The 16,910-nt window shown below is 43.0% G+C and overlaps 1 protein-coding gene across 3 annotated transcripts in view; it reads right to left on the minus strand.

Moving 5' to 3' along the window:
* LOC134354979 (very long chain fatty acid elongase 1-like) overlaps window positions 1-16,910 on the minus strand; it is a 101,079-nt gene that overhangs the window by 21,510 nt on the left and 62,659 nt on the right. For all 3 annotated transcript variants that reach the window (XM_063064567.1, XM_063064566.1, XM_063064568.1), the window contains 3 exons: window positions 16,692-16,779; window positions 5,610-5,800; window positions 3,982-4,062 (listed from right to left, as the gene is read on the minus strand). In XM_063064567.1, the coding sequence (XP_062920637.1) occupies window positions 3,982-4,062; window positions 5,610-5,800; window positions 16,692-16,749 (330 nt within the window). In that variant the 5' untranslated portion in view covers window positions 16,750-16,779. The remainder of the gene's footprint in view (window positions 1-3,981; window positions 4,063-5,609; window positions 5,801-16,691; window positions 16,780-16,910) is intronic.

A 16,910-nucleotide genomic window follows, 5' to 3' on the forward strand; every position in this document is an offset into this window, starting at 1 on the left:
AAAGGAACCTAATGGGCTTTTTTTATTTTAATCCGGAGCAACACACACAAAATGCTGGAGGGTCAGGCAGCATCAATGGAAATAAAAAAAACAGACAACGTTACAAACTGAGAAGGGTCTTGGCCTTTTGTGCGCTGCTGCTCTGGATTTCCAGCATCTGCAGAATCTCTTGCGTTTGTCATCCAGATGGCGGACGGGATAATGGAATGAGCTGCCAGAGAAAGTGATTGAGACAGGTACAGCATTTAAAAAGGCACTCAGGCACATGGATAGGAAAGGGTTAAAGGGATATGGGCAAATGAGATGAGCTTAGATGGCCATTCTGTTCGGCACAGAGGGGCTGGCTGTTTCCATGCTATCTGATCCTATGACTCTGGAAGTGTCAGAGTCATTCAGAAATTAGAAATTAAGACAAGCTGTATTATTTTTTGAATACAGGCTGTTAACAGCAGGTAGGTCAGAACATCCAATTATTTAGCTTCATGCTCTAGGTACAGTGAGTAGAACAGGGAAGAGATTGCATTTCTGTAGTTTGAATGACCTCAAGACCTGCCAAATCATAGTCCAGCCAAGGAAACATTTGGAGCCACTAGAATTCACTTGAATTGACCACTGTTTGAACAACACTAGTTTATAAGCAAGGTGCATGTCACAGAAGGGCAGTGCTTCCCCTCAACATTTAATAATGGTTCAATTTACACTATCTTACAAGAATAGGTTTCAATTGAATTGTGCTTTCAAATACTGTTAGAGCAATACCATTATTTCAAGGTATGACGTTTGTGGGACCCATAGGAGAGAGAAATTGGTCTGACTCTGCCTTACTGCTTAGAGATCAGTGACCTTCTTAGCAGCATTCCAGTGATAAAGCTGCTATCAGCATGCTTAGTATGTGTGACTGGAATCAGAAAAATCAGTCACCTGCATTGTGACGTTCAACCTTCATTAGGTGAATGAACTAGAGCTCACCCAGAATTCAGGCACAGCAATTTAGCAACAAACTAGCCTATGAGCCCCCCTCCGCTGTTAAATCACTGATGCAAGGATCAGCCCTTAGATCAACTGAGCAATAGTTCCTACATCCAATCAATAGGCAGGAAGGTTTGATTCTTGTCATTACACCTGGCTGGCTGGTGGTGTAGTGGCATCAGCGCCGGACTTCGGAGCCAAGGCTCCCGAGTTCCAATCCAGCCGTCTCCCTTGCACGCTTTCCATCCGTGTTGGGTTGAGTGTTGAGCTAGCAACTCGGCCTTGTAAAAATGAGAAAGTCTGCTGAAAAAAACGCTGTCATGACGGTGTCCCGATGACTCCACTCGGAGTTAAGGGCTATTAAATAATAAAAAATAATAATACCATTGCTTTCCAACTGTGGCTTCTCATTAGCTATGTGCAGCAGCCTGGCACGTACATATAAGGAAACATATTAATCTTATGGAAAATTTCCAGAAGTATCAGATAAGGTCATCTCTGCTTCGTAAGGACATTGGATAAGATAAAATATACTTTGTATGGGATCATATTAATTAGTAAGTAGACCCTGCCAGTTGAAGATTTGATGGGAGGTGTAAAGGATCAAGATAAGATTAGATTGTGTAAATAGAAGCTGCTTTCTTTAGTAGAGGACTGAGGTAATGGGACGGCAAACTTAAAGCAAAAGACACAATTTGGGGTAGGTGCTAAGAAAAAAGTTTTTTCAGAAAAAAATGTGCAGATAGCGACAAGCTGGGATTTTGTATGTGAAGAGTGAATCGAGTTTTTTTAAAAAGGGAAAAGGGAATGGAAAATGTATACAAGGAAAAATTGCAACATTACAGAAAGGGAGACAAAGAATGAGACTGACTAGACAGACTACAGAAAGCCAGGATGGACGTAATTAATCAAACGCCCACCTGTCATGCGTTAATGGTTTCATGACCTCATTTAGAATGCGAACTACATAGAAGACATTAATGCTCAATTGTGGAGCAAGGGGAGAAATAGTTGGTATCCCAGCCACTAGCTCCAGTTCATATAGATGTTCATGTAACTTGGCCTTTTTTCCTTGGAGTGACGGAGGATGAGAGGTGACCTGATAGAGGTGTATAAGATGATGAGAGGCATTAATCATGTGGATAGTCAGGGCTGAAATGGCTAGCACGAGAGGGCACAGTTTTAGGGTGCTTGGAAGTAGGTATAGAGGAGATGTCAGGGGTAAGTTGTTTTTTTTTTTAAAAACGCAGAGAGTGGTGAGTGCGTGGAATGGGCTGCCGGCAATGGTGGTGGAGGCAGATACGATAGGGTCTTTTAAGAGACTCCTGGACAGGTACATGAAGCTCAAAAAAATAGAGGGCTATGGGTAACCACAGGTAATTTCTAAGGTAAGGACATGTTCGGCACAGTTTTGTAGGTCAAAGGGTCTGTATTGTGCTACAGGTTTTCTATGTTTCTATGTTAGACACATGGAAAGCATCTAGGGCGAAGAACCTCTCTTGGAACAAAAAATCTGTAAAGCAACACACATCAAAGTTGCTGGTGAACGCAGCAGGCCAGGCAGCATCTCTAGGAAGAGGTACAGTCGACATTTCGGCCCGAGACCCTTCGTCCTGAAAGAAGGGTCTCGGCCCGAAACGTCAACTGTACCTCTTCCTAGAGATGCTGCCTGGCCTGCTGCGCTCACCAGCAACTTTGATGTCTGTTGCTTGAATTTCCAACATCTGCAGAATTCCTCGTGTTTTAATCTGTAAAGCCTTTTCTTCAATACAGCTCACCACCAAGTCAACTATTCTTTGGTTTAACTTGATGGTGGTGATAATCTGTCCTCTTGATTATTGCAACATGTTATTCCAGTTCTGTCTGGAAGGGAGTTCCAAGATGTAGACTAGTGACAATGAAGGAATCACAATGCATTTCGAACTCAGGATGGTTTGGACCCAGGAAAAGGAGCATGCAGACATTTCTGTATGCTTTCTTACCCTTGTCTTTCACTAGACTTTTGAGGGGTATTGTCAGCCAATGACTGCGAGTGTAGTGGTTCTAATGACGACCAAGCAACTGAGCAGTCTTGTACTATAATACCACTATGAGCAAATGACAAATTTGATTACTTGCTGGTCACACCAGGGTGAAGGGGCCAAGAATACTGCAGAATGTTGTCATAGTGGAATCTCCAAGTTAGAATGACCTACATATTAGTGCAATACAAGTGTTCTCGAAAGTGGTAAAGCAAATTAATTAACTAAACAAACAGTAACAACTATTTCTAGATGCCGACCCAGTCCATTACTAGATAGTGAAGTATATAATCAGCCTTGGAAAGAACAAACATTAAAACACATCATGAAACAGAGTGGGACCAATGGAACCAAGGCAACACGATACACTCTGTAGACACATTATTAGGTACAAATGTAATGTGTACAAATGTACACCTGCTCATCAATGCAACTATCTAATCAGCCAATCATGTAGGCATGGTCAAGAGTTTTAGTTGTTGTTCAGACCAAACACCAGAATCTGGATGAAATGTTATCTAAATGACTTTGACCATGGAATGGTTGTTGGTGCCAGGTGGGGTGGTTTGAGTATCTCAAAAACTGTAGATTTCCTGGGATTTTCATGCACGAGTCGAGGTTACAGAGAATGGTGTGGAAAACAAAAAAAATAATAATAATTCCAGTGAGTGGCAGTTCTGTCAATGAAAACACCTTGTTAATGAGAAAGGCCAGAGGAAAATGGCCAGATTGGTTCAAGTTGACAAAGCAGCAACCATAACTCAAATAACCACACGTTACAACAGCAGTACACGAAAGAGCACCTCTGAATGCACACACCTTGAAGTGGATGTGCTATAGCAGATGACCATGAACATACACTCAGACACTACTTTATTTGGTACAGGAGGTACCTAACAAAGTGGCCACTGAGTGTAGTTCTTTCAGACAGGAGAACAATCACCATTATAGAAGCTTGAACATTAGAAAATGACAAAGGTGCTGCACTTACCCGAAGAGCTTTCGGGCTATTGGAGTAATCTATTAGATCACATTGGAATGTATACCCAGTTGCCCAGCCAGACATCAAGAACTGTGGATAGAATATACATTGTTTTTAAACTAACAGAATTAACATTCCAAACCTCAAAACAAAACAGACGCATTGTAGTTGACAACTGGGTTAATCCAAATGGAAACACCAGAACAGTCAACCAGAAAAAAACTAACATGTCACACTTCATAACTGAACTGCTGCTCTTTCCACAGGTAAAGAGCTCAGGGATATTTTAATTTCAAAGTCATACAGCATGAATATCTGAGAAGATGCAAGAACCAATTAATTCCCTTGACACACAGAAAGTCTTGAAGCAGTCTGTGAGATTATAATAACTGTCATTCAAAATATAATTACATTTTCCCTTTATTCACTTTATTAAAAACTTTTACAAATCACAAGTGACAATCACACAGTTTTTGACTCTCAGCCTTTTTCACTTATCTAAATGAAATAAAGTTCAGACAAATGCCCAATATTCCAGTACCCATACTGCTCTAACAGTCAGCATCCCTCAAAAATCCCCTACTACAAGAACGGCCTCTTGATCTCAATCTACATTATTATGGCCTTGCATATTTTCTGCCATCGCTGTTCTTTTGCTATAACTTAATGCTTCATTCTGCAATTGTTTTCCACTGTACTACCTCAATGTACTGACATGACAGCATGATCTTTCTGGATGTTATGGAAAACAGTTTTTCACTGTACTTCAATACATACTACAATAATAAACAAGGGCACCTGCACTTTCAACCTTCCAATGTCTGCCTTCCAGTTGGTAATGCATTTACTGGGGCAGGAGGAGACAAAACATTCTGACTTGCATTAATTGCAGTCTGACAACATCAATATTTAATGCTCAGCCAATATGAAACTTTTTTTTAACCCAATAACTTGGAGCGGCTAAAAATCCTCACACTGAGGTGTATGCAACCAGAATTGCTTTCAGAAAAACGACAACAATCACGTACTTAATGAATGTATGTGACGAGAGGTATGCACACCAACACCTAATCAAAACTACCTTGCATATTCCACTCCCTGCAATGGGTTTGTATTCACAAAACTCACCAGTATAGAAGCCTACCTAGGTTAAGACTAATTGCATGAGTCATCCTCACAAAATTTTACTGGAAAGCTTAAAAATGGTGATTTGTCCAAACTATTCTGTTTCTTCGAAATCAATAGAATGCCAATATTTCTCATTCTCTGACAACATAACAAGCCATTGAGTTAAACAGCAATACTTACTTCCCTACAACTTCTTGCAAATTTCCTCCTCTTGCTCACTCATCAGATATCTACACTAGGAGCAATCTACAATAGTAAATTAACTAGCGCAACAGTTTTTGGGATATGAAAGAAACACAAGTCACAAGGAGAATGTGGAATCCCTACTTCAGGGCTCCCAACCTTTTTAATGCCATGGACCAATATCATTAAGAAAGGGGTCCGCGAACCCCAGGTGGCGAACCACTGCTCTACACAAATGCAGGTCAATAACTTTGCTGAGATCTTTGATAATATAAACCTGATAAGCAGAACTCTCCAAAGCTAAAAGAGAACATAAGTAGTCTTACCTCATAGACTATGAATATCGAGAAAAACACCAGTGCAAAGTTATAGCAAACCATAACCTTCTTGAGATCGAAGGGCATCCTGCCAGCCATGAGCTTGGGCCCCAAAGACAGTACAAAATATACATAGAACAACAGGACAGCGGTCATAGGGACTGGAGACACCATAAAGGGATATTGTTCAATCCTTGGGTCTGCAGAGAAAGAGGAGAGAAAAAAAAGATGCAGAGTAATCATAGAACTCATTAACTTTCTGCAACCAAATTTTGACAACCAGTTCCAGCAGAAACAGCATAAAAAAGCAGGTTCTGAGTTTCCTTTCAGGAAGCATCAACTAGAATGCTTGATGCTAGAAATATTTTTTTTAAATTGTCAAAAATGTTGGAAATGCTTTGGCTTGGCAGTAACTATGAAAACTAACACTGAGTCAACTTTCTGATGAAAGGGTATTGAAATGAAACATCAGCAGTTTCCTTCTACACAGATGCTGCCAGACTGGCTGAGTATTTTCAGCATTATCTACTTCAGTTGCCAACTTTCTCATCATTATCAAGGAGAGCATTCACACTGGGACAGTCACTATGTTTCCTTGTAATTTAGACATATTTCATATGCAAGCAGTGATTTTATTATCTGAAGAGGTAATCAGAGTCAAACTTGACCTCATAATTCAGAAACCATTTTTCCCGATCTCACTACAGAAACACTTCTGTCCAATGCGAAACACCAATAGCCAAATCTGAGCACAAGATTCTGCAGATGCTGGAAATCCAGAACAACACACACAACATGCTGGAAGAACTCAGCTAGCAGCATCTATGGAAAGGAATAAAGAGCCGATATTTTACACTGAGACCTTTCATCAGGACTGTAAGATGGGCTGGATGGCCCAGTTCTATGTTTTATGGACTGGAAAGGAAGGTAGAAAGAGCCAGGATAAAGTGGGGGGGGGGGGGGGGAGAGAGGAAATACTACAAGCTGGCAAGTGAGGGGGGAGGTAAGTGGATAGGAGATGGGGGGGGCCAGAAGTAAGAAGCTGGGAGGCGATAAGTGGAAAATGTAACGGGTTGAAGGAGTAATCTGATAGAGAGTGGGCCATATGAAAAAGGGAATGAAAAGAGGCATCAGAATGAGATGATAGGCAGGTGAGACAAAGGGGTAAGAGGGGAACCTTAAAACCTGGCCACCCTCATGACTATTACTCTAATACATTAGGAACTTTGCCAAAGCTACAAATTTTCTGCTCAAAAAATCTCTGGAATGCATTTTATCAATTGCTCAGTAATAGAACTGATGACTTCATTGTTGTCATATCCCCTCATACTATATGAGGTGTGTGAGTCTTATTAAATGTCAATTGTAATATACACCACAAGAGAAATGGATTGCAAAACCTGCTTTTATTCAGATCACACAGGACTCAGCATGAATTCTATTTGCTGGTTTTGTAAATAGAGATTTTTTTTTAATGTAATCGGAGAGAGATGCAGCTCTTTCCAGTAAGACTCACCATGATGGCTTGTGTGTTTAAATCAATACGGAATGGTGCAAGAACTCTGTGCTGGTTTCCAGATACTGCTCATCGCTAGTGGAGTTTGTGACTGTTAGATGCAGACCATTTTATTTGCCACGGGAATTTACCATTGTCCTTATAGTCGGTGTGTACATTCCCCCCAGCGCTAATGCTAAGGAGGTGCTCTGTGAACTGTATGGGGCTATTAGCAAACTGCAGAATGCACACCCTGATGGACTGTTTATTGTCGCCGGAGATTTTAACCACGTGAAACCTAAGTCAGTGCTTCCCAGATTCTATCAGTATCTGGACTTTGCAACAAGAGGGGAGAGCGCGTTGGATCTTGTTTACACAAACATTCCTGACGCGTACTGGGTGGAGCCCCGCCTCCACCTCGGTTACTCAGACAACATCTCTGGGATTAGCATTATCCCGGCATACAGACCACTCGTCAGGCGCTCCAGACCAGTTCAGAAGCAGATGAAAACCTGGCCAGCAGGAGCCATCTCTGCTCTTCAAGACTGCTTTGAGCACACTGACTGGCACATGTTCAGGGAGGCTGCAACCGATGGCGACTCTACCAACTTAGAGGAGTGCACGGCATCAGTGACTAGCTACATTAGCAAGTGCATCGATGACATCACTGTGGCCAAGACCATCACTACACACACTAACCAGAAGCCATGGATGACCGTGGAGGTGCGTGCACTGCTGAGGACCCGTGATTCCGCCTTCAGAGCAGGCGACAAGGCAGCCCTAACAACAGCGAGGGCCAAACTGTCCCGGGCCATCAGAGAGGCAAAGCGTGTACACGCCCAGCGAATCCACAGCCACTTCCAGGACAGCAGCGACACACAGCGCATGTGGAAGGGCATTCAGGACATCACCAACTACAAGACAACACCACCTGCCTGTGCTGGTGATGCCTCCCACCCAGATGCGCTGAACAACTTCTATACTTGTTTTGATCCGGAAAATGACGTGGTGGCAAGAAAGACCACCCCTCCTCCAAATGACCAGGTGCTATATCTTACCATGGCTGATGTGAGGAGAACCCTGTGCAGGGTCAACCCACAGAAGGCTGCTGGACCAGACAATATTCCTGGCAGAGTGCTTAGAGGATGTGCAGATCAGCTAGCTGAGATTCTCACTGACATCTTCAACATCTCCAAGCAGCGCCATTGTTCCTACGTGCTTCAAGGCCACCACCATTGTCCCCATGCTGATGAAGTCTTCAGTGTCCTCCCTCAACGACTACTGTCCCGTTGCACTTAAGTCCATCATCATGAAGTGTTTCGAGAGGCTCGTCACGAGGCACATCAAGACCCTGCTGCCTCCCTTACTGGCCCCCCTGCAGTTCATGCACCGTCCCAACTGTTCAACAGACGACGCCATTGCCATCACCCTCCACCTGGCCCTAACCCACCTGGACAAAAAAGACATGTACGTTCGAATGCTGTTCATAGACTTCAGTTCAGCATTCGACACAATCATTCCTCAGAAACTGACTGGAAAGCTGAGCCCACTGGGCCTGAACACCTCCCTCTGCAAATGGATCCTAGACCTCCTGACGGGAGACCTGAGTCAGTCTGGATTGGCAACAACATCTCCAACACCATCACACTGAGCACGGGGGCCCCCCCAGGCCTGTGTGCTCAGTCCATTGCTGTTCACTCTGCTGACCCACGACTGTATTGCAACACAGAGCTCGAACCACATCATCAAATCCACCGATGACACAACCATGGTGGGTCTCATCAACAAGAACGATGAGTCAGCATACAGAGAGGAGTGCAGCGGCTAACAGACTGGTGTAGAGCCAACAACCTGTCTCTGAATGTGAACAAAAGAGATGGTTGTTGACTTCAGGAGGACATGGAGTGACCACTCTCCACTGAACATTGACAACTCCTCCATAGAGATCGTTAAGAGCACATAATTTCTTGGTGTTCACCTGGAGGAGAATCTCACTTGGTCCCTCAACACCAGCTCCATAGCAAAAAAAAGGCCAGCAGCGTCTCTACTTTCTGCAAAGGCTGAGAGAAGTCCATCTCCCAGCCCCCATCCTCACCACATTCTACAGAGATTGTATTGAGAGCACCCTGAGCAGCTGTATCACTGCCTGTTTCGGAAATTGCACCATCTCGGATCGCAAGACCCTGCAGCGGATAGTGAGGTCAGCTGAGAAGATCATCGGGGTCTCTCTTCCCACCATTATAGACATTTACACCATACACTGCATCCGTAAAGCAAACAACATTATGAAGGACCCCACACACCCCTCATACAAACTCTTCTCCCTCCTGCCATCTGGCAAAAGGCACCTAAGTATTCGGGCTCTCACGACCAGACTATGTAAGTTTCTTCCCCCAAGCCATCAGTCTCCTCAATACCCAGAGCCTGGACTGATACCAACCTACTGCCCTCTACTGTGCATAATGTCTTGTTTATTATTTATTGTAATGCCTGCACTATTCTGTGCACTTTATGCAGTCCTGGGTAGGTCTGTAGTCTAGTGTAGTTTTTTGTGTTGTTTTACATAGTTCAGTGTAGTTTTTGCATTGTTCATGTAGCACCATGGTCCTGAAAAATGTTGTCTCATTTTTACTGTGTACTGTCTTGACTTGACCTGGATGAGGGTGGTGATTAAGGATAACATTGGATTAAGTATATAATCAGATGAACAGAAAATGGTTATAAATGGAGTGAAAACAGCAAGCCAGAGAATTGGAAGACTTACGGTAAGTGGGAAATGTTAACGAAAAGATGAAGTGGCAGAAGACAGACTGTGGGAGTTAGTAAACAACAAATACAGGAGGGCTATAACTGCTACAGTAACAATGCAGAGAAGGGAGTACCAACAAGGTGATCACGAAAAGAAAAGATATTTGGACAGATTAAAATGGAATATTGGGGCACTTCTGCTTACATCTTCACCATGGAAGACTTAATAAATGTAATGACATCCTAAAGACTGTTGACGTTAAGATAATTACTATTTCCTCTCCAAAATACCTGAGATGTTATGGAGAATAAAACCCAAATGCCTTGGGCTTAATTGACTGTTGGCCAGTGTTTGAGATGTTGAGGTATTAGAACATAGAACAGGGCAGATCTTTATTTATTCCCCTCCCGTCTGCTTTATTATCAAGGTCTTTCCCTTTAATAATAGAGTATGGGGGCTAAATAAGTGAAAATACAGTAGAAGAGACCCTTGATTAAATACCACTGCTCTTTAAAGGGCTGAAAGGCGTGCAGACAACATAGCAATGAGGTGAAGTCTAGACAACATTGAAGATCAATAAATGGCATTTTTCCAAGTTAATAGTAGTCTGTCACTAGTGGAAAACCCAACTTACTTGACTAAACAAAATGAGGAAGCAAAACGCAACAAATGCAGATATTCTGGTGATCCTAATCTCCGTGGGAAAGCAAATGACAAGCACAGCCTGTAGAGGACTCAGGCACGTTGAGAAAATGAGCAAAAAACAGCAGATGAAGCACAATGTGTGAAGGTTCTATTTTAAGCAGTTGTGGAAAGAATAGGATGGAAAGATAGAAAGAATGAGATAGTGACTTAAAAACTGGTAAGAAACCAGCAGTCATTTGCCAGCAGGTGGACCATTGTTGAAGAGATGCAGCTGTTTCTGCACGTGGGTGATTTATTAGTTTCCTTATGTGAGGGAGCAGGTTGAGGCTTTGACGTTCTTGTTGCTGTTTCTCCGTGCGGATGATATATTAGATTTTTGTGTGAGGGAGGAGGTTGGAGGCTTGGGGATCTACGTTCTAGCTGCCGTTTTCCAGGTGAGTGATCTGTTAGCTTTTGTGCCAGCTGGGTTGGGGGTTTGGGATTTGCAATTTGCAAGTTTTTGTTTCTTTTTCTTTTCATGCAGTGGGGCAGGGGGAGGGTTGATGTCTTTTCTTTCAACCATTTCTCGTTTTTCTATATTTCATGGCTAGCTGGAAAAGACAAATCATGCAGTTGCATTCTGCATACATACCTTGATAGTAAAATGAGCCTTTGAAACTTTGAACCTTCAATAGGAACACAAATGGGTACTGTCTTTATGGCAGAACATTGGTGCAAAAGGAACGTTGCTAGGAGTCTACAAAGTTCTTTTGAGATTACATTTCAATTGCCATGTTCAGATTTGGTTTCCTTACCCAGGGAAAGGCAAGCTGAGCTTGAAGTCAGTGCCACATAGTCACCAGGTTAGCTAAGAAAAAGGGGGTTGTCCTCAAGCAATTAACTAGCCCATGCATTAGCACTTCAAGTTCAAGTTTATTGACATCAGACTGTATGTATGTGTGTACCTATATAAAAATAAAATCAAACGATGTTCCTCTGGACCACAGTTCACACACAGTACATAAAACAAAATATTACCATAAAGTTAATACAATTAAAAATGCACGTGGTACGCAGTACAGGTAAACAGTAAACAGCATGCTGTCCCAAGTGACGAGGCCCCGATGGTGGCAGTGTATTCATTAGTCTCACAGCCTGAAGGAAGAAGCTGAAACCCAGTCTGGCAGTCCTAGTCCTGGTGGGCATACCTCCTGTACCTCCCTCCTGATGGTACTGGGTCTAAGAGATTGTGGAATCAACAATGCTTTGGGCCCTTTGTCTGCAATGCTCCTGGTAAATGTCAAAAATAGGGAGGAGAGGTACCCTGGTGATCCTTTTGAGGATTTTACTATCCTCTGTAGGGTCTTGCTGCCCGATGCTTTGCAGCTTCCATACCACACAGCAATGCAGTCAGACAGGACACTCTCGATGGTGCCCCTGTAGAACACTGTTAGAATGGGGGCGATGAGCCTTGCATGGCCTCAGTCCCCTCAGAACGTGTAGACACCACTGTGCCTTCTTGACTAGTGAGGTCGAGTTGTAGGTCCAGGTTAGATCATCCATTGCATTCACACACTTTTCACTCTTTCCATAGCAAAACCATTGATGTGGAATAAAAAGCCTTATAATCGGTGAATTTGATGGTGTGGTTTGAGCTGAATCTGGCAGTGCAGTCGTGAATCAGTAGCAGGCTGAGCACTCAGCTCTGGGGGCACCAGTGCCCAGCATGCCCAGCATGGAGCTTGAGATGTTGTTGCCAACTCTGACCAACTGGGGTCTTTCCGTCAAGAAGTCCAACAGTAGAACAGTGATGCACAAAACATAGCCCATAGGCCGCATATCTGCTGCACAAGACTGGTCTGTCTGCCCTGCTGACAGCGAAGCATCTTACTCCTCAGGGAACTGGCTGCCTATTCCTGCCACTGGTTCTTGGGAGTCTTCAAGATGCTCCCAAAGCTGCGGCCGGTGGTGTTTTCAGCCGAAATATATGGTAACCAATAGATACATCGGGGAAGCAACTTACTATCTCAACATTCCCCAGTCAATCTTCCCTCTGCTGCCCCACACTAGACCTGGCAACAAGAAGCCAGTGGAGTGATACTCTGGTACTACATCAGATCTAGTGCAATCGTCTGGACCCAGCATCCAGATTCAGGCATAGACCACCACTGAATGAAACTGTGGACTGATACTGGAGGCACAAGTCACTATAACACTTCAACACAAATGGGCACAGGCTTGGCAAAATGGAGAGGAGAACTGACCAGTGGAGCAGTGATGGAAGAAGAGGAATGGAAACAAGTAGATCAGTGTGTAGTCAGTGATTTGTGTAGCGAGCTTAACAGGGGCATCTTTAAATAACAGTTATATATTGTTAAAATAAGGCAAACTGAAGCCATCAGGGTTAGCCTGGATTGGAAATTCAGCCCTCCTACAGAAAATGTGTGTGCGACACTGATTAAAAAGAATGGGAGCTGGAGCTCTAGCAGATAAATTTCTTTTAAAGTTCAAAGGAAGATTGATGGAGTAAACATTTTTTTCCAGCAAGAGGCAAGAATTAGAGTTATAGTCTCAACATAAGTAATTGAGATTATCCATTAATAACTGAGATTAATTTTTTTTAAAAAGCATAGTGCTGCAAGTCTTTGAAATTTTATTAACTTGACTTCAAAGTGGCTTTACATTCAATTACTAAACACATACAAGGATGACATGGATATCATGCAGTAATACAGTACGGGAACAGGCTCTATGGCCTAGTTCAGCCATACCGACCGAACACAGTACCAGGTTCTTCAGGACTAAGGGAATATGTTTATCAGAAGTAGCATGGATACGTACAGTGGATCAGAATCAGATTTAATATCACTGGCATATGTCATGAAATATGTTTTGCAGCGGCACATTGTCCAATTGTGCATTTAAATAAATAAATAGAGGTAGTGTACATGGGCTCCTCGTCCATTCAGAAACCTGATGGTGGAGGGGAAGCAGCTTTTCCTGAAACATCGAATGTGTGCCTTCAGGCTCCTGTACCACCTCCAATATGGTAGCAAAGATGGAACGTCCAAGGTAATGGGGTCCTTAATGACGGATACCGCCTTTTTGAGGCATTGCCTCTTCAAGATTGTCTCAATGCTGGGGAGGCTAGTTTCTCATGATAGAGCTGGCTGAGTTTACAATTTTCTGCAGCATTTTCCAATCCTGTGCCAAATGGCGATGCAACCAGTTAGAATGCTCTCCATGATATATCTGTAGAAATTTGCAAGAGTCTTTGGTGGCATACCAATTCTCCTCAAACTCCAAATGAAATAAGACACTGTCATGCCTTCCTTGTAACTGCATTAACATGTTGGGGCTAGGATAGATCTTCAGAAATATTGACACCCAGGAACTTGAACCTGCTCATGCTTTTCACTGCTGATCCCTTTGGTATGTGTTCCCTTGACATTCCCTTCCTGAAGTCTACAATCAATTCCATGGTCTTACTGATGTTGAATGCAAAGTTGTTACAACACCACTCAACTAGTTGGTGGATCTCACTCCTGTATGCCTCATCATCATGTGAAATTCTACTAACAATGGTCGTGTCATCAGCAAATTTATAGGTAACACTTGAGCTGTGCCTAGCCACACGAACGTGGATATAGAGAGAGTAGAGCAGTGGGCTAAGCACACATCCTTGAAGAGCACCAAGGTTGATGGTCAGCGAGGAGGAGATGTTATTTCTGATCCACACACACTGTGGTCTCACAGTAAGGAAGTCAAGGATCCAGTTACAGGGAGAGGTACAGAGGCCCAGGTTTTGGAGCTTGTAATCAGTTTTGAGGTTCATGTAATAACCTTAATGTATACAGAGTAGATTCTGGTTCTTTACACTCACAAAAGCCAAATGTTTGCAAATTTCCTGAAGCTCCTTGAACTCTCTTCCAGCTTAAAACCAAGCCACATTTCGCAAGCGACTTCCTGATTAACATATCAGCAGCCTTCTCAGATACATTGCCTGTGAAAACTGTAGTTAGACCACTGCTTTCATCACTTTCACACTTCCTCTGAGCAGCATGATCCATTCCTTGGTCTGATATGCCTTCCAACCAGAGGCACAAAGGTTGGCATCAACACCAGTTTGCCCTCTGTTGGGCAACAGTTCATGTTGTACAGCATGGAGACAGCTGTGGCATCATTCTGTACCCTTCTTAATTCACTTTCAGTTGACTCTGACAGGGAATGTGGAATGCAAATGGCGGATGGATCTCCAATCAAGTTGTAGTTGTCTCAGCCAATCACACCCCCACAATGCTGGCCCCTGTTTTTAACAACATAAAAACCCAAAGTGGCTTGTTGTATTTCACTGTTACAAATGTCATTCCCACACAAGTTATTTTTTATGTTCTTAGTTGGTTATCTGCTGGCTTCAGATAACTTTAGTATCTTTGAAATGCCATTCAAATTCATTTTGTGGAATGACTGAAACAACCGAGTCAGTGTCCAATTCCATTTTAATTAATTTGTCATTCACTTCTGATGTAAGCCATATTGCTTGTCTATTGTTAAGTTTTCACATTGTAAATCTCAAGGCTACTCAGTCCCATGTCATTCTCATCACTATCAGTTGTTTTCCCAAAATCTCCCTACACCAGCTTTAAAAGACTCAAACAACCTGTCTTGACAAAGAACAGTGAAGCCACCGGGCTGCAATGCTGCATCCAAAATGGCAGAAGTGAGCCATGTTTCCATGAAGCAAAGTACACAGCAGTCCCTGATGTCCCATCTGGTGCAGCAATGCTGCACTGAGTTCTTCAGTTTTATTTTCATTCACCAGCAGGACAGTTGTGTGTGGGTGGTCTACGGCCTATGCATTTCAATCGTACCTATAGACCAGCGCGTTTTCCCCACCCGTTTTCTTTAAAAGGAACTGCACTCATGACCTGAGCCTGTCAACCAGAGTCCATTAATTTTAAGGATTGATAGATTTTGTTTTAATTGTCTTAAATCAATGTTGCTTATTGAAGTACCCATGGTTGTGACTTGATTTCAGCTGTAGTAGTCCTAAACAGGGATATTTTATGTTTCCCATCAGAGGTACATGCAAAGAGACACCAGTTATTGACGCCATTTTGGGCTGTCATCATTCACATTGCTAACGAATGCACATTGCACAGGTTCAAGGAAGCAAATTAATGCAGGAGAAGGATATTTAGCCCTGAGACCATTTAATAAGATCATGGTTGATCGTGTGCTTCAAGTCCAAGGATCAGATATCAGTAGTATCACCAAAAGTTAAATATAATTGATTCTGGTAATTGGCACAAATTGGAAACAGTACATTTTGGCCCAATTAAGCGGCCGCCCCAATTAGCCCAAGTTTCATGGAAATTGTTAAGATGGTATAAGAGATAAACTGCTTTGAATTGAGTAACAGATTGTGTATTTAAATGAATTACAGAAAAAATTAGCACACTACCAATGCTATTACAGTACTATAAAACTATGTATTAGTTCCTAATTTTTAGTGTTTGCTGCTGTGTATGGGTGATCTAGGGAGGGGTACACCTCTGGTGAGGGGGCTTTTTCATCCATTCTGGGGTAGCTCACTCACCTTTGGTCCCTTCTGGACCTCATCTTTCACCTGTGGCTCCAAGTAGTTGTTTGCATGTAACAGTGGCCACACTCTGGGTCACTGCTTCGACGGGCAGACCAAACCAGGTGAAGATAGCTGACAGACCTCATACCCCGGTGAGATAGGGACATGCCTGTCCTAACACGCAACGTCAGCTCCACCATACTGGGCGCATAAAATCAATGAGGAGATCCAACGGCCAAGAAGGTGGCTCTGCAATGCCTTGTGGAGAGTGAAGCACATGACAAGGCACAGAAGTAATCGTGGTTATCCACTGCAACCAAGATAGACCTCCAGATCGGGATGACTACTCATACGACTAGATCTGAACCTCCAAGGTCAAGAGAGTGGAACTGTCCCAATGCAACAACTTCTCCACTATAAAAACTGTCCACACTTAGCTGTTAGACACTGCACCATGCTATGCAAGTTCACGGGACTGATGCCAGTTAGAAACTGCTCAGCAAGCCTCCTGCATCAATTGAGCGGCATAGTGTCCCAAATAAATGAAGGGAACCCGGGCTCTTTTCTTGATTAGCTCTTGGTCTTCAAGAGTTGTCCCAAAGACTATCGAACATTGTTTAAACAGTCTCAATGACTCACCTCCTTTTAAGAGCACTTCGTAAACCTGGGCAAACCGTGACCCCACCTCTGCCAACATTGTTGCCTTTCAAAGTGGTACTTCCAAAGCCTAAGGGATACAATACAAAAGGGATTAAAAGTCAACATTTTATATGGCCATTACAATAAACAAATCACAATAAAATTTAAGCCAAGCCACAAGCAGCATTTAAATCAATGTTAACACTCTTACTGTGAGTT

This window comes from Mobula hypostoma, chromosome 12 (genome assembly GCF_963921235.1).
Source record: "Mobula hypostoma chromosome 12, sMobHyp1.1, whole genome shotgun sequence".
NCBI classification, from domain to species: domain Eukaryota; kingdom Metazoa; phylum Chordata; class Chondrichthyes; order Myliobatiformes; family Myliobatidae; genus Mobula; species Mobula hypostoma.